Source organism: Polypterus senegalus, chromosome 7 (genome assembly GCF_016835505.1).
Source record: "Polypterus senegalus isolate Bchr_013 chromosome 7, ASM1683550v1, whole genome shotgun sequence".
Lineage (NCBI taxonomy): Eukaryota > Metazoa > Chordata > Cladistia > Polypteriformes > Polypteridae > Polypterus > Polypterus senegalus.
Window position 1 is genome coordinate 97,232,543 of NC_053160.1, and position 22,276 is coordinate 97,254,818.

Genomic DNA, 22,276 nt, shown 5'->3' on the forward strand with positions numbered 1-22,276 from the left:
CTGTAGGGTAAGAGAGAAAAGTCAGAGACAAAGAAAAAGTTAAAGTCCACGAGACCTCAACCAGCTAGCCGCCGACCCCTTCCTGGACATTCAATAGTAGAGTCTGTGCTGGGTTGTCCAATCTGATGAAAGAGACTTTCCATCCAATGATTTCAATGCTCCCGGTATCTGAGATGATTCGGCAGGAGAACAGCTTGGCAATAGACCAGTGGCAAAGTGCCACATAAACATACAGAGAAGAGAAACAGAATAGAAGAGGCTTAATAAAAGTTTACAAATATTATACCACTGATATATTTGTACAAATGACTAACAGACAAGCATTATATATATTTAGTATGCTATACTAAAGTGAGCCTTCAACCTGGATTTAAAATCTGAGATTGAAAGGGCATCACTTATAAAAGTAGGCAGATCATTCCACAGTTTCAGGGCAATATAACTAAAAGCTTGACCTTCTACTGTTATTTTTATTAATCATTGGAATTAGTAGGCAGGCAACATTTCATTCTAATGCTTGCTTTTGTTTTTAAATAATGACAAGTTAAGATAGTTAAACTGAACCTTGGCCATTTAAAGCTTTACATGTTAAAGGTATGATTTTAAAATCTGCCCTGAGCATAACTAAGAGCCAGTGTTAAGACTTGAGATCCATAGTTATGTGTTCATACTTTGTAGATGTTGTAATGATTCTGGCAGCAACCTTTTAAATTAGCTGAAAAGTACAAAGAGAATGGTTTAAACAGCCAATGAATAACACATTGCAGCAGTCAGTTCTACTGGAAATAAATGCATAAATTAATTTCTAAGTATTGTGCATATTTAGAAAACTTCTTTAGATCCAATAATGTGGCTCATTCTACTTACACGCTAATAAAATCCTAGTTGTCAAAACACCTCATGCTCTTTCAATCACCTCCATAAATTCCCATTTTCCTCACCTCGCGTCAATCATATTACCCTCCTGCCAATGCTCAATCCACTTCCTGACTCTAAGCTCAGTAAGCTGACTAAAGTTGCTTTATACAACAGCCTAGGATGGTTTAAAAGGAAATCTCTAGGACCAATTCTGGGATTAGAAAGTCTTAGGTCCAAGGCACTGCATCTCACAGAACAAAGGCAAAGTTGAAGGGCCAAGAAGGCTTGGTGGTAAAATGACTACTTGTCCTGAAAATCATGCAGTAGCAGTCCACCCTTATTTTAAAGTTAGCTTAGTGCACACTTAGTTATTACTTTTCTGTGCTAGAATCCTTGGTGTTTTAAATGTATGATTACATTTTTCAAGAAATGTTCCTGTGTCTTATTTCTTTGACAATTAATATTTTTATGAAATTTTTTTTTCATGTTTCTTTTCTTTTTTATTGCTTTTACATCAGACAACTACTGCAGTCACTAAAAATATATATAACAATAGACATGAACAATTAATAATAGTGACACCAAATTAATACTAACAAAGTCCAAAATAAGAGTCAGCTTCACTATGAAAAATCCAGATAAAGAATGATAAGAAAAAACAGTCACCATCAAAAGAACAAGATATGTCCTATCAGATACATTTTTTGAATGCTAAAGGAAGTATCCTTTGAGCAAACTTTGAAATCCGTCACTGTTACAGGATCTGACATTCCTTTTATGATAAATGGGTAGAACTGTAATTTCTGAAAACCATGTTTGTAAATCCTAGAGATAGATAGTGAAAGGAATGGTTTCCCCATACCTCCCTTCTTTAAGCTATTTAAATTTAGTGCTGGTTCTTAATAAGCTCTGAGAATATTGTGATTTTATGCTTATAGAGCAGATATAAAAACAGTGAGTCCCCTAAATGGTAAGATACACTTAATTGGACAATTTACAATTTTCTCAGACAAATCAGTTGAAGGCCATTCTAAAAGGAAAACTATAATTAAGGTAAAAATAAATAAATATTACAATGAAGAAAGGACAAGATATACTAAAAATCAAAATACCAAAAATAATAAAGAAAAAGCAAGTAATACAGAGACTCAAAATTCCAACAAAGCAATGATGAAGTAAAGGCCAGGCAAAATATAGACCATTATAACCAAAATCACAATTATTGTGATATTTCAGCCAGGGTTCCACCTATGGCCTGGAATTCAAATTCTTGTGCTGTGTCCTTTATGTAACCGTTACTTCTGTTAATTATTGGCTTTATTTCTTATGCCTGTGTTATGTTGTTTGTGTTGTGTGGGTGGTTTCCCAAGAGGCAGGGTCACTCACCCACCACCACAAGGGCCTGCCTTCTGCCCTTTAAAGGCAGGGAGAACCCATAGTTCCTTGCACTTCATTCAAATACACTTGGGAGATGGTGAGTATTTCTTGTGGTTATTTAGGTGCGTGTGTGATTTATTTGATTTTTCACCCTTTTAGGTCTGTTTTTGACTATGCCTTGGATTTTGTTTTGTTTGCTTTTAATTACCTTTGCTGGCAACTCCTTTTTGCCATTTTGTATTTAATGGAGTGTTGCATTGTATCAGAGCATCTATACTAATAAAAGGCAAAGCCCTCACTGACTCACTCACTCACTGACTCACTGACTGACTGACTGACTTATCACTAATTCTCCAACTTCCCGTGTGGGTGGAAGGCTGAAATTTGGCAGGCTCATTCCTTACAGCTTACTTACAAAAGTTAGGCAGGTTTCATTTTCGAAATTCTAACGGTCATAACTGGAACCTACTTACGTCCATATATATGGCCATAGCCTGCAGCTCGGTCGCCGTGTGAGGCGGAGTTGTGTCCCGCATCATTATGACGTAATTGAGTGCCTGCCCATATAAGGCCATCCGTCAGCACCAATCCAATAGACACGCTGCTGCTAAATATTCGCAGGTGAAGGACTGTGCTTATGCAAACGAAGATGAGATGGTCAGGGAGACACACTGCTGCTAAATATTCACGGGTGAAGGACAAAATATGCATAGCATTTTCATAAGTGCAGCTACTGCGGAAATCAGCACGCCTCACACGTAATCGACTGCCTGCCCATATAAGGCTGTCCGTCACTCCGGTCTCTTGATTCCCTTCTTTGGCTGCCTGCCTGCCTATATTGAATTCTCCATCCCCACACCTCCGATGTAATTGACTGCCTGCCCATATAAGGCCATCTTTCACTGCGGTGTCTTCATTCCTTTCCTTGCTTCACCAAGGAAGCAGCCTTTCCACGGCTTCTCCGCTGTTTTATAAATGAACGCCATATAAGTCCGTCCTTCGCTGCGGTGTCTTCATTCCTTTCCTTGGTTCGCCAAGGAAGCAGCCTTTTTATTTAATCCACAGGTTCTCCGCTGTTTTATTGTTGATTTATTACGATTGTTATAGTTATTATGTAGGTATTTTAGACTTAGTTTACTGTTTAGGTACCCATTTCCTTTATTTAATCCGCGGCTTCTCCACTGTTTTATTGTTCGTTTATTACGATTATAGTTATTTCTTGATTCCCTTCTTTGGCTGACTGCCTGCCCATATATGGCACTGCGGTGTCTTCATTCCTTTCCTTGGTTCGCCAAGGAAGCAGCCTTTTTATTTAATCCACGGGTTCTCCGCTGTTTTATTGTTCGTTTATTACGATTGTTATAGTTATTGTGTAGGTATTTTAGACTTAGTTTACTGTTCAGGTAACCATTTCCTTTATTGTTCCAATCGTACCCCCATTAACATGTCTATCGAGGTGATCACCATCGATCAAAGAACTATCACTTACCGAGTGGTTTCCATGCCTTTTCCATTCTCTGTGTTACATATTGCAGGACATATCAGGCTCACTTTTGATGTGCAGAGGGACATTGTGTCTTATGTTTTGAATGACTGGGGCAGGTTCAAAGTGTGGACTGATGACGGTACAGGAGATAATTATATTACGCAGGAGAACTATAAGACTGAAATGCTTAAGCCCTTCACCTGTGGTTCTGCATGTGAGTTGATGGCTGCCGCTGAATTGTTCGGTTGTCGCTTTCAAGTGTACCGAAATGGCCAAATATTTTACACCTTTGGAGAACCGTCAATGCCTCTTAAACATCTTAGATTCACAGGTGACGATTTCAGTAGTGGACACTTTGATGTTTATGAATGTTTCAACTCTCAAAAGCTGGATGTGAAGTTATCAATGAAGCCGGTTGTATGCTTGCATCGCTTGACACATGCCGAATGTCACTTCAACACAAGTCCAACTCAAACCGATTATAACAGCAGCAATCCAAGCTGTGAGAAAACAGTAAAAAGGAGGTGTGTCAGACGTCGTGGTACATTTTCTGATGCAGCTAGACGGAAACAACTTCGTGCAGCTGCCACCAAATACTCGCAGGAAAATCCACAAGTTTATTGAGACGCTGTCGCTAAATACTTGCAAGCAAATCCACAAGTTCATAGAGACACTGTCTCTAAATACTTGCAAGCAATTCCACAATTTCATAGAGATGCTGTCGCTAAATACTCGCAAGCAAATCCACAAGTTCATAGAGATGCTGTCGCTAAATACTCGAAAGGAAATCCACAAGTTCATAGAGATGCTGTCGCTAAATACTCAGAGGCAAATCCACAAGTTAATAGAGCTTCTGTTTCTAGGTACAATCTCAATAATGAAAAGCAGCTCATACGAAAACAACAGGTTTGGCTCAAAAAAGCCGATTGTGGATTTGTATACGACCCAAACATACATTATGAATATGACAAAGCAGTACACATTGGATCCATGGATGTCCACTGTGACTATTGTCAAGCTCATAAGTGGAAATGCGAGTCTCCTGGTTTGTGCTGTCACGGTGGTAAAGTCTCTCTCACTCCTTTACATAAGCTTCCTGACCTTCTTGAAGGGACTGTTAAATGGCAAACATCCTCAAAGTGAGCATTTCTTGAACAACATTCGAAAGTACAACATTTCAAATGATGTCATTTGGTGCTAACCAAATCATTGAGGAAAATTTTATGCCTTCATTTAAAGTTTAGGGACAAGTGTATCACTTGATTGGCAGTCTTTTACCTATGCCAAGTGAGGAACACAAATTTTTGCAAATTTATTTTGTCGGGGACGATGAAAAGGAAGCACAAATGCGCTGCGCTAATGTTTCTAGAGTTAACATACCCCTGGTCAAGCAATTACAAAAAATGCTGCATGATTGTAACACTTACATCCTGGACTTCCACTCCGCAATGGACAGTATTTCAGATGAAGACAAAGACTTCAAAGTTGTCATTCACGCCGACAAAAAAACATTACATGCACACAAAGGCAGATTTAATAAACCCACAGTTCATCAAGTTGGCGTTGTCATCGTTGGGCAAACATTCAACAATAGGGGTATTGTCTTGAAAACCAGAGACAATAAACTGCAACGCATTAAGGAAACCCACAGATCCTATGATGCACTTCAATATCCCCTGCTATGGTGAAGATGGCTATTCTGTGTCTATACCTCAAGTGCGTACTGGCAGTAAGTTACCTATGAAGATAACCATCTCTGCAGCAAATTCTATTCATACCGGCTTATGAGCAGACAGCATCATGATAATACTATCCTTTTCTTCTGAACTTTATTAAATCAGTTTTTAGTTGATATGTACGCAGAGATTGAATCCGAAAGACTAAATTATATCAGACTAAATCAGAAAAAACTATGAGCTGAAAATTACGTTCACTTAAAAGATGCTATTGACAAAAACAACACTAATTTAATAGAACTTGGTCAAGCTGTGATATTACCATCATCCTTCACTGGAGGACCTCGCTATATGCACGAGCGTACACAAGACGCAATGACATACGTACGTCATTATGGCCGCCCTGACTTATTCATCACATTTACTTGCAATCCTAAATGGACTGACATCACTGAAGTTCTCCTTCCACGTCAAAAACCTAACGATCGCCACGACCTTATCAGTCGTGTATTTCATCTCAAGATTCGCAAAATGATAGACTTGCTCACAAAGGGTAACATTTTCGGCTGTACAAATTGCTACATGTACACCATAGAGTGGCAAAAGTGAGGTATTCTCCATGCACACATTCTGTTGTGGCTAAAGGATAGGATTAAACCGGCTGTCATCGATCAAGTCATCCGTGTGGAAATTCCTGATCCACAGACTGACCCTGTCCTCCACAAAATAGTAAAATCCACCATGATTCCCGGCCCATGTGGATCTCATAAGATCAACTCACCCTGCATGATCAATAGAATATGCAGTAAGAAATACCTACGTCCGTTCATCTCAGAAACTCAGACCGGAGAAGATGGTTACCCTCAGTACTACTGGCGCGCACCTGCTGATGGAAGTCATACAATTAGCATCAAAGGAGTGGATATCGACAACAGATGGGTGGTCCCTTATAATCCTGTGCTGTCCCGCTTCTTCAATGCTCACATCAATGTTGAATTTTGCAATTCAGTAAAATCGATCAAATATATCTGCAAGTATGTTAATAAGGGAAGTGACCAGGTAGTATTTACAATACAAAATCAAAATGACGAAGTATCTCGATACAAAGCTGGTCGTTACATTAGTAGCTCTGAAGCAGCCTGGCGCATTTTCTGTTTTCCCATTCACGAACGTTTCCCTCCGGTCATTCATCTTGCTGTGCATCTTGAGAACGGACAAAGAATTTAATTTACAGAAGGCAATGTTGCCAATCCACCACAGACGACCCTTTTAGTGTTCTTTGACCATTGCAAACACGATGATTTTGCAAAGCAACTTCATTATAATGAAATTCCATCATATTATGTGTGGGCAAACAACATGTTTCGTTGGAGGAAACAGGGCAACCCTGGACCAGGACATTCGGGAGTGAAAAAAGATAATGTGCTGGGATGGGTCTACACTGTGCACCCGAATAACTCTGAATGCTACCATTTTCGACTGCTGCTCAACAAAATCACAGGTCCCACGTCTTTCAAATCTCTCAGAACAGTTGATGGTGCACTCGTTTTTTTACAGGATGATATCAACTGGGACGAGATTAGAAGTTGCTCTGTCTCGCTCACCTCAAAAGATCCATGAACTGTTTGCTGTCATGCTGGTGTTCTGCCAAATGGAAAACACCCTAAACCTATGGGAAAAACATAAACACAGCATAGGAGAAGATGTTAGGAGACAGACTGAAAGAGATTATATACGAACAGAAGTCCACCAGTGCTTACATTTGATCTATAACAAGTGTCTACAGTTGCTTGAAAACTACGTAACTGCTATTGGAGGTCAATCTTTTCATCATTACGGTTTGCCTTCACCTTTCAGAGAACTGGCACAACTTACGTCAAATCCCGAGTACTTGAAAGAGACATCTTACAACACCTTGCAATTGGTCAATATAGTCACAAATAACGAGCTGTTGCTAAATAGTGACCAAAAGTCAGTTTATGAGCAAGTCATGAGCATTGTTGTCTCGGCCACTGGCACGGTGTTTTTCCTTGATGCTCCAGGAGGAACTGGTAAGACATTCCTAATAAACCTTCTCCTTCTGAAAATCTGAGCAAAATGGAACATTGCCATATCTGTGGCCTCTTCTGGCATTGCTGCAACTCTTCTTGTGGGTGGCAGAACTGCTCATTCAGCTTTCAAGCTGGCTCTGAACCTCAACCATACTGAATCCCCCATGTGTAACATATCAAAGCAGAGCAACATGGCTGAAGTGCTGCGACATTGTCAGCTTATTGTCTGGGATGAATGCACTATGGCACACAGAGGAGGTGTTGAGGCTTTAGACAGGACTCTCCAAGACATCCAAAACACCAACAAACTTATGGGAGGCTTGACAGTGTTGCTGGCTGGAGACTTCTGCCAAACCCTACCAGTCGTGCCCAGAGGAACATGCGCTGATGAAGTTAAAGCATCTCTGAAGTCTTCATACCTATGGCCACAAATCAATGTTGTTACTTTAAAAATAAACATGAGAGTTCATTTGAAAGGCGACAAAAAAGCCAGGGAGTTCTCTGCTCTTCTGATGAGTATAGTTGATGGCACCTTCATACAAGAAAATCATAAAATAAATATTCCTACAAATCTCTGTATCATCGTGAATACCTTACAAAGCCTTCTTCAAAATGTTTACCCCAATCTACGAAATCTCCACCAAAACGACGTGTCATGGTTGAGAGAGAGAGCTATCCTGACACCAAAAAATGACATGACTATGACTATAAACCACATTTTACTTCAAGAACTACCTTCACAACCAAAAACATATCAGTCTGTTGATTCAGTTGCACAAGTGGAAGACATGGTACACTATCCGGTAGAGTATCTCAACACTCTAAATCCTCCAGGCATTCCTGAGCATAATCTCATTTTGAAGGTTGGGGCACCAATAATGTTACTGAGAAACTTACAGCTACCAAAACTTTGTAACGACACGAGACTTCAGGTCACATGTCTATAAAACAACCTAATTGAGGCAACTATTTACCTTGGGATTAATAAAGTATCTATCTATCTATCTATCTATCTATCTATCTATCTATCTATCTATCTATCTATCTATCTATCTATCTATCTATCTATCTATCTATCTATCTATCTACTGACAGTGGCTCAGGTGAGAGAGTTTTTATTCCTCGCATCCTTGTTATACCATCTATTCTCCCATTTCAATTCAAACGCCTTCAATTTCCAGTAAGGCTCTGCTTCACAATGACAATTAATAAGTCTCAGGGACAAACCCTACAAAAGGTTGCCATTGATTTGAGACAGGATTGCTTTTCACATGGCCAACTGTATGTTGCATGCTCAAGAGTAAGCTCAGCGCACAGCTTGGTCATATTACAACTGGAGGGCCGAACTGACAATGTGGTATACAAAGAGATTCTTAACAAATAATTTTTTGTATATTTTCTCTCAGTTTAAAAATGTTTATTTTTTTCTTAATAAAAATTTTAAGGTAGTATTTCGCTGCTACGAAGTGCGGGTATTTTGCTAGTATTTTATAAAGGTCTTTGCTCTTATTGCTAGCCAGGTTTTGACAGTAATGTCCCCTTCTAATGACCATTTTGAGGTTCTCTTGTGCTTCGGGACTCTCTAGCTCACAAAAGTATGAGAAAGGGGTCAAGCAACATAAAGGTTAAAACACCTTTATGTTTTTGCATTTTAAACTTGATGACCAATCAGTTAGATTTATTATTTTAATAAATTTGCAAAAAATCCTAAAACCCTATTTTGCTTTGTCATTTTTATTTGATGAGGGAAAAAATGAATATAAATAATTTTAACACAAGGCAGCAACAGGGATCTGAATAGTGTATGCTGTTATACAATACAATACAATTTATTTTATAGCCCAAAATCACACAAGAAGTGGTGCAATGGGCTTTACAGGCCCTGCATCTTGACAGCCCCCCAGGAAAAACTCCCAAAAAACCCTGGTGACACCCCTGGTGCTCACATCAGAAGGAGGATACTGTCCATGTTCTTAGTGAAATATAGTCAGGTCCATAAGCATTTGGACAGTGAAACAATTTTCATATTTTTGGCTCTGTACACCACTACAATGGATTTGAAATAAATTAATTATTATGGCATTGAAGTGTAGACTTTCAGGCTCAATTTAAGAGGCTTACCATAAATATTTTATGAGCCATTTAGGAATAACAAACATTTTTACATATGGTCCCCCTATTTTTAGGGGCTGAAAAGTATTTGGATATTTGACTGACAAGCTATTCCATAGTCAGGTGGGAGCAGTTCCCTCATTATTTCACTAACTATTCAGCAGGTAAAAGGTCTGGAATTGGTTCCAAGTGGGGAATTTGCATTTGAAAGCTGTCACTGAGAACTCTCAATTTGAGGAGTGCTGTCCATCCAAGTAAAAACAGTCCATCATTAGGCAAAAAAAAACAAAACAAACCCATTAGAGAGATAGCAGAAACACAAGGAGTGCTCAAATCAACCGTTTAGTATATTCTTAAAATGAAAGAGCACACTGGTGAGCTCAGCAAAGCCATAAAGTCTGGAAAACCATAAAAGACAACTCTGCTGGATGATTGTAGAATTCTTCTGGTGAAGAAGAACCACTTCACAACATTTGACCAAAGCAAAGAAATCTCTCCCGGAGGTAGAGCTATTATTGCCAAAGTCTACAGTCAAGAAAACTTCAAGAAAAAAAGTATAGAGGGTTTACCACAAGATCCAAACCACTGGTAAACTTCAAGCACAGGAAGGGCAGATTAGAAGACTTTTTTAAAAGCCTGTCCAGTTCTGGATCAATTTTCTTTGGACAAAGGAAACTAAGATGAATATGTACCAGAATGATGGAAAGATAAGAGAATGAAGAAGACAAGATATGGTTAGTGATCCAATGAATACCACTTTATCTGTGAAACATGATGGAGGCAGTTTTGGTGGAGGCCCAATTGGACATGCATTTCAGTTGCTAAAGACAAAACTGTTAGCAGAAAGTCCAACGAAGAAGCAGTAACTGAAGACAGCTGCAGTAAAGGCCAGGCAAAGCATCACTAGGGTGGAAACCAAGCACTTGGAGATGGACATGGGTTCCAGACTTCAGGCAGTCATTGTTTATAAAGGATTTTCAACCAAATATTGAAACTTAACACTTTATTTATAATTATTTCATGCTAGTCCAAATATTTTTGAGCCCCTGAAAATAGAGGGACAATGTGAAGTTCCCCTTCATAGAGTCTTAAGAATTTAGTAGTTTAAAAAGAATATATATATGTATTATATATACCTATCTCTCACTTTTCTAGCAGGATGGTCTAACCATGTGCTTCCGTATTTATTCCAAACATGTACTTCAAAGTTTAACCATCTTTCTACAGAAATTACTGCAAATTAAGCTGTGTAGCCAGTAATCAGCAGGTTTGGATCCTTTACTTTCTTTAGAAATTATGTGGTTCCTTTAATATTTGTACCAGTTTCATAAAACAGTGGTTGTCAGATAGTTTGAATTGCTTTGTACATGGAATAAACAAAGATGTCAAACACATGGCAGCAGAATGCTGGCTCAGGCTGATTTCAATATATCTAACTGCCTTATCTGTAAAGTAGATATATGGAAGTAGATAGTTATGGATTTGTTCCAAGTTACACAGTAGACAGTAATGAAACTCTTTTAAATTGTTTTCATGATCTGTCAACTATTTTAAGATTCTGCTATAGACATGTTGCATCAGGGTAGTTTTGCAGTATTTGTTTTCTTTAGCCCACAGAAATTGTTTCTTCTCTGGGCTAGTTCTAGTTTAATAAAGTGGACTGAAATTGATCTTCGGTAAAGACATTGGAACAAAGTAATGTTGTGCATTCTGTCATGCCTCTAGCAATATTATCCTTAACTTTTAGTTGACTGACTGGAGCCTCAGTTTTTACAAGTGTTTAAATTCTTACATGCTTCAGGCTCCACCACTCAGGCAAAAGTTGCTCTCTTGTGCAGATGAAAAAGTTGCCAAAAAAACAAACCTTCGACAACCAAAAAGACTATAAATAAAGCTATAAAACTACACAGCTCCTTAGTGGACCAAATGCGAAAGGATGACACCAACCTCGCCATAGTTAAGAGTGGCAAGCTAAAAGACAAAGCACAAAATAGCAACAGCGTTACATCAGCATTCAGTCACAGTATTGAGTTTTACTGGATTTTTACATCTATGATTCATTTTTTTTTAAATCTACAGTGGTGTGAAAAACTATTTGCCCCCTTCCTGATTTCTTATTCTTTTGCATGTTTGTCACATAAAATGTTTCTGATCATCAAACACATTTAACCATTAGTCAAATATAACACAAGTAAACACAAAATGCAGTTTTTAAATGATGGTTTTTATTATTTAGGGAGAAAAAATCCAAACCTACATGGCCTTGTGTGAAAAAGTAATTGCCCCCTTGTTAAAAATAACCTAACTGTGGTGTATCACACCTGAGTTCAATTTCCGTAGCCACCCCCAGGCCTGATTACTGCCACACCTGTTTCAATCAAGAAATCACTTAAATAGGAGCTGCCTGACACAGAGAAGTAGACCAAAAGCACCTCAAAAGCTAGACATCATGCCAAGATCCAAAGAAATTCAGGAACAAATGAGAACAGAAGTAATTGAGATCTATCAGTCTGGTAAAGGTTATAAAGCCTTTTCTAAAGCTTCAGGACTCCAGCGAACCACAGTGAGAACCATTATCCACAAATTGCAAAAACATGGAACAGTGGTGAACCTTCCCAGGAGTGGCTGGCCGACCAAAATTAACCCAGGAGCGCAGAGACGACTCATCCGTGAGGTCACAAAAGACCCCAGTACAACGTCTAAAGAACTGCAGGCCTCACTTGCATCAATTAAGGTCAGTGTTCACGACTCCACCATAAGAAAGAGACTGGGCAAAAACGGCCTGCATGGCAGATTTCCAAGACGCAAACCACTGTTAAGCAAAAGAACATTAGGGCTCGTCTCAATTTTGCTAAGAAACATCTCAATGATTGCCAAGACTTTTGGGAAAATACCTTGTGGACTGATGAGACAAAAGTTGAACTTTTTGGAAGGCAAATGTCCCGTTACATCTGGTGTAAAAGGAACACAGCACTTCAGAAAAAGAACATCATACAAACAGTAAAATATGGTGGTGGTAGTGTGATGGTCTGGGGTTGTTTTGCTGCTTCAGGACCTGGAAGGCTTGCTGTGATAGATGGAACCATGAATTCTACTGTCTACCAAAAAATCCTGAAGGAGAATGTCCGCCATCTGTTCGTCAACTCAAGCTGAAGCGATCTTGGGTGCTGCAACAGGACAATGACCAAAAACACACCAGCAAATCCACCTCTGAATGGCTGAAGAAAAACAAAATGAAGACTTTGGAGTGGCCTAGTCAAAGTCCTGACCTGAATCCAATTGAGATGCTATGGCATGACCTTAAAAAGGCGGTTCCTGCTAGAAAACCCTCAAATAAAGCTGAATTACAACAATTCTGCAAAGATGAGTGGGCCAAAATTCCTCCAGAGCTGTAAAAGACTCATTGCAAGTTATCAAACGCTTGATTGCAGTTATTGCTGCTAAGGGTGGCCCAACCAGTTATTAGGTTCAGGGGGCAATTACTTTTTCACACAGGGCCATGTAGATTTGGATTTTTTTTTCTCCCTAAATAATAAAAACCATCATTTAAAAACTGCATTTTGTGTTTACTTGTGTTATATTTGACTAATGGTTAAATGTGTTTGATGATCAGAAACATTTTGTGTGACAAACATGCAAAAGAATAAGAAATCAGGAAGGGGGCAAATAGTTTTTCACACCACTGTACATTAACAATAGACTCTTTACATTGTGTATTTATTGCTTTATTTACTTGTAATTCCTTGTCATTTAAAACAGATTTTTTTTTACTTAGTCCATTTTGCACTTGAGAAATGATTTGGTATGTATTTTAATATCCTTTCTAAACTTGTAATATACCCCTTATGCTTCCACTAGGCATTTGTGTAAAGATATGCTTACAAGACCACCTGACCAGATTTCATGCAAATCCTGTTCAAATTAATGGTTTACTTGAACAGAATTCTCAGAATGTAAGCCATTAATGCGCACCTTACGGCAAAATTATATTACTTGAATGCATTTTAAAAATGTTTAGCATCATGCATTAGGGGTAATCAGTATAGCCGCACTTTGATCATTGAACACCTAGGCAGAAAAATGGTAAGCATGACTTTGAAACTGATTGTAACATAGAAACATTTTTTAAGGAATTGCAAGGTTTGTGTCTTATATATCCAAAGGACACATTTTGATTTTTATCTGATTTAGTGAACATAGTAAAAATAGTGACTCATCTTATAGCTCTGGATGTGGTTCTAAAAAATTAAAGCATTAAAGAGTCAGAATGACAAAAATTGTCTATTTCCAAAGCAACCTACAAGTCTGGGATGTTACAGCTTTTATACACCTGGACTACAAACACACTCTTAAAACTAATGGTTCTTTAATGACCCTTTATGGCTCTTTTAGTGGGTTGTGTGGTTTCTCATAGAACTATTGCTTGACAATGCACCATTTTATTCTGGGACATGAGCTTTGCATATGAAGTTGTTTCTTTGTGCCTAACAGACTGAGCAAACCTGGACTAAGGCTATGTTTCTATATGTAGTCCTTTCAAAATCAGGAACCAAAAGTATTTCACAAATCTGTTACCATTTGTTATTTTCTGTATGATGCCTGTTATGGATCGAAATAAATAAGTTTTTCAACCTTCATCTGGATGGGCCTATTAGAAGCCATATAGCATTGTGCTGAAGAACCACTCTGGCACCTTTATTTTTAAGAGTGCAGGTGAATTGCTCCTTGTCACAATTTGAATCACAAATGGGAATTGAACTGGCATCCACTATGTAACATTGCCTGTTGGATGAGAGTGAGAGAAAAATAATCCAAATTGAGGAATCAAACTGTGGTATTCTGCACAGATGGAAAAACAAAAAAGGAAGTTAAGAAAGAGTAATAAAAAAGAGATAAGATGTAGTAGTCTTAAGGAAGGAAGAACGTGAAAACCAGTAGAGTAACAATGAAGGTTAATGAGCTGAAATGAGTTGTAAAAATTCAAATAAAAAAATAGGAAACCTAGAATTTCATAACCGAAAAAACAGTAGATAACAAATCATAAATTATTAAAAAAAATATCCCATAACTAGGATGCAGTCAATACTGTGTTGCCATTTTTTATAGGTGTGAGATATAGGAAAGAGTGGGATTTATCCTGCCCACTCAGAGGGACACCAATACATATGGGATGGAATGATGAACTTTATCTTAAGCAATACTAGTAATTAATCAAATAATTCTGCAAGACTTCTGCTTTATTTACCTCCCTTTCTCTGTTGTAAGGAGGTGAGTCTCCTGTTTTTAGACTTATATCAGTGTAACTGAAGTACACACGTTTTAAGAAACCCAATAATACACTTATAAACACAAGGATTTTAGTAATATGACAAATGCATATATATGTTGACATATAAGACAGGACACACAAAGACTAGAGAGACAAATGTATAACATAAGGAGGCTGCCTATTTACTTGCTGTTTTGAGATTTATTTTATCTGAGCACAGATAAATAGCTTTACAACACCAGTCTTTAAAGGTGATGCATGATGTTTTATGGAGTTCTTTGTCGTTGCTTCGGGTTCATGTGGAAGGGGTTCATATATGCTTGTGTGTAATTACTGCAGGGGCATGACATGCACCTATAATATAAGATTGAGAGAATGTGTTTTTATTTATTTCAACTAAACCTCTTCTGAGAACATGTGTTTCTATTTGCTTTCAATTGAAGGGCAATTTACTACAAACATAGACAATGTGTTATTGACCATGTGAGAGTTGCATCAATGCGATTGAGAAAAACTGTAAATAGGTTGAATAATTTTCACATCTTGTTTTTGATGTCCTATGATGCTTTTGACATTGCAACTTTTCTTCTCCTTGCCAAGATGCTAGTGTTAGTTGCTGGGGTTCTGCTTGCTAGAGGTCGCAGCTCATCATGTCATTAGCATGATACTATTCAAATTCAAATCACATTATATGTTGCATCAAATATTGTGGATTTCAAAAACAAAACCTTCCTATGTACTTTTTGAGATTATGTGCTTAGCTACTCAGCCTTTCTGCTTTTGACTTTTGACTACAATTTAGTTTAGTGGTTTGGCTTTGGTGACTTGATCTGTTGATTTAAATTTGTCTTGCTTCTTGATTATGTTTCTTTATTCTTTTATGCTACCGCCTTTCTCTAATTTGGTAGAATACTCTAGGTCTAACAAAATGAGAGTTGTGAATTGTTGATTGGATTGGATGGCTAATTTACTTACTCATCACTCTTATGCCAAAAATCACTTCCTTTCTCACCTTCAGTCTCTCTCTTGTAATTAATTTCATTGGTTTGAGTCATACCTGGCAGGTAGAAAATTATTTGTTAGTTGTGGTAATTATACTTCAAAGATATTTTATATGGTGTTCCACAAGGATCTATCCTGAGTCCACTGCTCTTTTCGATTTACATGCTTCTATTAGGTCAGATTATCTCGGGGCATAATGTAAGCTACCACAGCTATGCTGATGACACACAGCCTTATTTATCAATAGCACCTGATGACCTCGACACTCTTGATTCACTGACACAATGTCTTACTTGTGTTTCTAAATGGATGAGTAGTAATTTTCTCATACTAAATAAGGAGAAAACAGAAATTTTTGTGATTGGCAAAAATGGATATAATGAGTTTATTAGAAATAAAATTGATGCATTACGATTAAAAGTCAAGACAGAGGTAAAGAATTTATGGGTAACTATTGACTCTGACCTGAATTTTAAATCACATATTAATCAGAGTACTAGAACAGCATTTTTTCACTTAAGAAATATACCAAAACTTAGATCTTTTATAACATTGCAAGATGCTGAGAAATTAGTTCACGCTTTTGTTTTCAGTCGACTAGATTACTGTAACGCACTCCTCTCAGGACTACCCAAAAAAGACATCAATCGATAGCAACTAGTGCAGAATGCAGCTGCTAGAATCTTAACTAGGAAAAGAAAATTCAAGCACATCTCTCCAGTTTTGATGTCACTACACTATAATGTCACTATTGATGTCACCACAACTATAAGTGACAAAGGTAAATGTTGTTACCTGTGTCATTTATAATTGACTTTAAAATACTGCTTATAGTTTGCAAAGCATTAAATAATCTTTCTTCATCATATATTTCAGAATGTCTTTCACCTTACACTCCAAATCGTAACCTTAGATCTTCAAATGACTGTCTGCTTATAATTCCAAAAGCTAAACTTAAAAGAAGTGGCGAGGTAGAATTCTGCTGTTATGCACTTAAAATCTGGAATAGCTTACCGATAGAAATTTGCCAGGCCAATACAGTGGAGCACTTTAAAAAACTGCTAAAAACTCATTATTTTAACATGGCTTTCTCATAGCTTCATTTTAGTTTAATCCTGATACTTTGTATATGCATTTAATTATCAATATTATTCCTGGTGGCTCCATAAACTGTACTAACCCTTACTTTCTCTGCTGTTCTTTTTCTGGTTTTCTGTGGTGGTGATCTGTGCCACCACCACCTGATCAAAGCAAAGTGATGTCCCTACTAGGGAATCCATTCCCAGGAATTCGGGAATCCTGCATGTCATTCCCGGGAATCCCGGGGATGATACAGTGCATGGGCATCTCAAATGTGAACGGTTTTAGAACGACCGACACTTATTTTTAATAAAACTACTGCAATATGTTGACACCAATAAAAGACTAACCTTATCTACAAGCAGTTCATGCTGTCATATAAGTACATGTACAGTATCTAGTTCAGGGGTGCCCACATTTTTCGGCTTGCGAGCTATTTTTAAAATGACCAGGTCGAAATTATCTACCTACATTAAAAATTATATATATATATATATATAATTGACGGGAGCTCCTTTAAAGATAAGATATGTTTGCATTCTTTTAATTGTGAGAAAGAACTGTCATCTCTGTCTTGTAATGGAGCACAGTTTAAACGTTTGACTAAAGGGTGTTATTTCATGTCTAGAGGACTCTAATAATGTTAACATATATATATATATATTGCATAGTTTTACTGTCAAATAATGCAAAGACTACACAACACATGTTTCACCCTTTACGTTGTGCCACGGCGTGTGGTTTGACAGCATGTAGATCGGAGTAATTACATTCATGGTGTTCGTAGTCTGAATCACAATCTGATTGTATGGGTGGTTACCTACCAGGTAACACTCGTGTCGGCAAATATCCGCCACGGTGCCCTCTTCAGTTGCGAGAAGCAGATCGTAAAATGTTGCAATCTGATTGTATGGGTGCATGTGGGATGACCAGTGTGTTAGAAGGAAAGAGATCTCAGACTGGCTGCCCTGTATGTCAATCAAGTGACAAATGCCATAGGGAGGATATATGATAGACTAACGTTAAAAAAATTTTTTTTTAATGCAACGCGATCTATCTGATCAGATACTGATACACTTCTTCTAAACAACACCCGCGCTTGCCATTCCTCTGAAACACCGCCATCTCAGCTTTTACTGATGCATCCAGTTTCTTGTCATCATTCTGTGATGGCAAGTTTCTTGGCACAGATAATGCAGATGTAACAGACTGACGCATTGTAATTTTAAGTTGCTGTTCAAAGCTGTTGTCTGACAGACGTCAATGAAGTCTGCCCTGTCCCGGCATTCGTGAGTTGCCAAGTGCAGACTCTTCCCAGTTCACTATATTCAGTCTTAGTCGGAGCCGGGAGACTGACGACTGTTGCTGGTTGACTGAATTAATCTGCAAAACACTACACCGTGGGCCAAAAAACCGTGCCACTTAATTATTTTCAACTATAACTCTGTTATTTCTTGATTGATTTTTACACTTTTACATGCTATATATGCAAGCTTGGCCATTCCCGGGAATTATAGCAGTTTCATTCCCAGGAATGTGGGAATAAAAAATGTCCAGGAATCCGGGAGCCCGGGAATGGATTCCCTAGTCCCTACATTGATGGATTAAAGACTAGAAGTCCACGTGACTGTCATCATCAAGTCCTTCCATGTAAACCCGGAATACAATGAGGACTGATTGTGAGGTCATTTATGTTAGGTAGAATGCCTAGAGGGGGCTGGGCAGTCTTGTGGCCTGCAGATTTTATTTTTTTCTCCAGCCGTCTGGGGTGTTGTTTTGTTTTTTCTGTCCTCCCTGGCCATCGGACTTTTACTCTATGTTAATTAGTGTTCCCTAATTCTATTTTTTTATTTATTTTGTCTTTTTTCTCTTTCTTCATTATGTAAAGCACTTTGAGCTACATCATTTGTATGAAAATGTGCTATATAAATAAATGTTGTTATTGTTGCTTTTCTTCCACTTCACTTGAGCCTTAACTTTAACTCATTTCCTTACAATATACTTAAGGTGCCTCTGGCAGTGAAATAACTATAAAAAACCTTTGTAGTTTGATTTTGAAAAAAACACTAATATTTCTTGTTGGGTTCAGAGTAAATCCTCTTTTACTACAAGGACCCCAATTAGCACTCTCTGTAAAGGCCCCTTGAGTTACTGTAATAATAAGCATTCAGTTGCTCTTAAATGGCCAAGTCTCTCCGGTAGCCTCCATGCTGCCTGTCTTAAAGGACAAAAAGATCCCACTCTTTTCAGTTTATGAGCATATTCTGCCACCTAACCTAGCTTAAGGTTTGCTTTGGTCCCCTTCCAGACCCTGCTTATAAAAGAACAATACGGTTTGCTTTCATAGTACCTGGAACCTTCTGATCTTCTGATATTCCTTTATAATATAAGACTGTCTTAAGAAGACGGTCAGGTACCTCAGGGTCTCCTGAGCTAACTGCCATATAGCATCCTGGGAAAACATTACAAACTTAGGGGAAGAGTGAAACTCTAATGCCTCTATACCAGTGTTATTGTCTTTGACCATTCTGGACTAGCCAGCAAACATGCATGGCATGCCAAGGTTTAGTGGCCCACTGGCATGAGCAAGTCATGTTTTGTGGGGCTTTATTGTTCAACTTGACAGCTTCCGTTGCCACTGATGTCTACCTAAAGGTCCTAAGGTTTGACATCATGAAAGGTGCTACAACCATTTAACCACAGGTCCTGTTAACTGCTCCACTATCAAGGTCTTGAAAATGATCTATTCAAGCTCTCTGTCCCTGACCTCTCCCAAGATACAGGAGATGCTTTCTTTTTGAAGAAGAGAATTGAACTCATTCAGAATAGACAGATTTGCTTGTTGTTTATACCGCTACCCATGTGGGTCTTCAAGGTCTTTCAAGTAGGCATTCTGAGCCGGCCCATCACCAGTCTTTAACAAACCAACACCTGTCATCAACATGATGTTGTTTTCTCCTGATTCTATTGAAACCTGAATGCTTGGGGGCAACCTGTCACCATTTCATTGATCATGAGGTCATTTCCAAGAGTATTTATAAGAAAGTGTTGTCATAAACAATTACATTTTTAAAAAGGAGACAAAGTATTATATAAATTGTAGTGCTCATTAATAATGTATCAATCAGTTAATTTTTTAATGTACAGTTAAATTTAAAGATGTTTTCAACTGTTTGTCAGGTACTAAGTAGAAAATTGTGTTTTCCAGGCAAAAAAATCTAATAATTGAACTTCCACTTTCTTTATTTTCTACTGATGAAAATTTTGTTCTTTTTCATGGATTTAAGTTTTGCCTCGTCAATACGTGCATTAAGCTTGCATTTTCTTCCTCTGTCTATATAGCTTTTTTTCCAGGAGACTAATGGTTTACTCCCACATTTGAAAGATATGTATGTTAGGTTATCTGGTGCCCCTAAACTGGGTGCAGCTTAGATTAATTGAAATTGCAACAAACCCGGTTTGCAGTTTAACAGAATGGTGTTGGGAGTACCTATGGAAGTCACTTGAATAATGTTTCTTAGCTCAATTTTTAGTCATTCATAGCTGCTTTATCCACATCAAAGCAGAAGTAACCAATGATCAGCTGGTTTCTAATAACAATATATATTAAAATAGGAGTACACCACAGAAATAGAATGCACATTGCTAATTACACATGCAATTGACAGCAATAATTACGAAAAACAGATAATTAGCACTTGAGTTGGTTGAACACATGAATGTTTGAGTTCAAAATGACATGTTCTGTCTATATCTAAAAATGGTAAAGCATGAGGTGACAGAGAAAATCATGAGAGGAGTAAGTGTAAAAGATGAGTTACTCACAGACACATTTTAAATTAAACAGGTTAGACTATGTGCTGTGTGGAAGGATTTCAAAGACAGCCAAAAACACAAAACTATGCAAGAAAAAAAGAGTGAAACGATGATAAAGAAAGTAGGAGTATTATCGACATGAAACATAGAACAGCTCAGTAAACAGTGGTAAGAATTCAGTAATCAGGGGCCTCATGTATAAACGGTGCGTACGCACAGAAATGTTGCATAAGAACATTTCCACGTTCAAATTGTGATGTATAAAACCTACACTTGGCGTAAAGCCACACACTTTTCCACGGTACCTCATACCCTGTCGTATGCAAGTTCTCCGCTCTGTTTTGCAGACTGGCGGCACCCAGCGTCAAAGCAGTGCTACTGTTCCTGTGTGGTTACCCTTTATTTCTTAGAACCATATTCCTGATGCGGCTTTATAAATACACTGAAACTAACCGCATATTGTTTATTAGTGTAATGCATCTGATTGTAATTAACCTGCAACAATATAATGGTCCAGGGAATAGCCATAGTATTCCAAATACCATAACTGCTTTAGCGTTGTAACTCTCACTGAACCTTTTTTTTCCTTCTTTCAGCTGCTCCCGTTAAGGGTTGCCACAGCGGATCATCTTTTTCCATATTACTCTCATTACACCACTCGGGGTATTTATATCACTCTATCTGAGTGGGGAATCACAACAGCAGCTGATCGGAAAGAGAATTATCGGTATACAGCATCAAGCCCACTCTGCCTCAGCCACGGCAAAACGTTTCAAAGCCTTTCCTATACGGACCTCGCGGTTCAGACACAGTTTCATCCCAAGAACTATAAACGCACTCAATCAATTGCTCCTTGTAGAACTGTTTGTACTTATAAGTACAATTACCCCACTGTAAACTTGCACTACAGTTATAATATTGCACAACCTGCGCCACTTTATAAAGCACATATTTACATATGATGACGATATTATTTTTAAGAGGAAATGCAGCAAAATATGTTGATTATATTATACAGATACAACTTTAACTTCGTTTAAATAATCTGTATTGTTAATAATTAAACATGTGAGGACACAGTGCCGCAGCGCTAACTAGTTCACGAATTGTTCCTGCTTTGTGCTGTATATTTGCTGAGGATGGCGCGACAATGGAAGGATAGACGGATAGAATAATTAAACATGTACTATGAAGATATTTCAATGTTCCTTAAAAGTTTTGAAGAATCACCATTGTAAGCTTACAGATGGCTTAATGTTTATTACAGAGCTGATTGTGTGGCGATTGGGTATTTGGAGAAAGAAATGTAAGGACAGGAATTGGAGGATAGTATGTTTGAAAGAGACAGTACTGCAACAATAATTTCATCGAAGGTCGCCCACAATCACACACCATGTTACCCTGTTTAATAACATGCTTTAACTCCTATCATCATGAAAAAGATATCACGTATACATCTCAGTATTTTAATTATTCAGAGAGCTGTAATATCACGAATGTAATGGATTCTGTGTCCTGACGGAGAAAGAGAAAGAACAGAAGCACGTAG

At 37.9% G+C, this 22,276-nt stretch overlaps 1 protein-coding gene across 1 annotated transcript in view; it reads left to right on the forward strand.

The window, feature by feature from the left end:
* Positions 1 to 5,380: 5,380 nt before the first annotated feature.
* The window catches only part of LOC120532039, a gene marked incomplete at its 3' end in the record, with an annotated part of 51,281 nt that continues 34,385 nt past the window's right edge, over positions 5,381 to 22,276 (forward strand). Inside the window, exon 1 of the mRNA XM_039757952.1 lies at positions 5,381 to 5,450. Coding sequence (XP_039613886.1) covers positions 5,381 to 5,450 — 70 coding nt within the window. The remainder of the gene's footprint in view (positions 5,451 to 22,276) is intronic.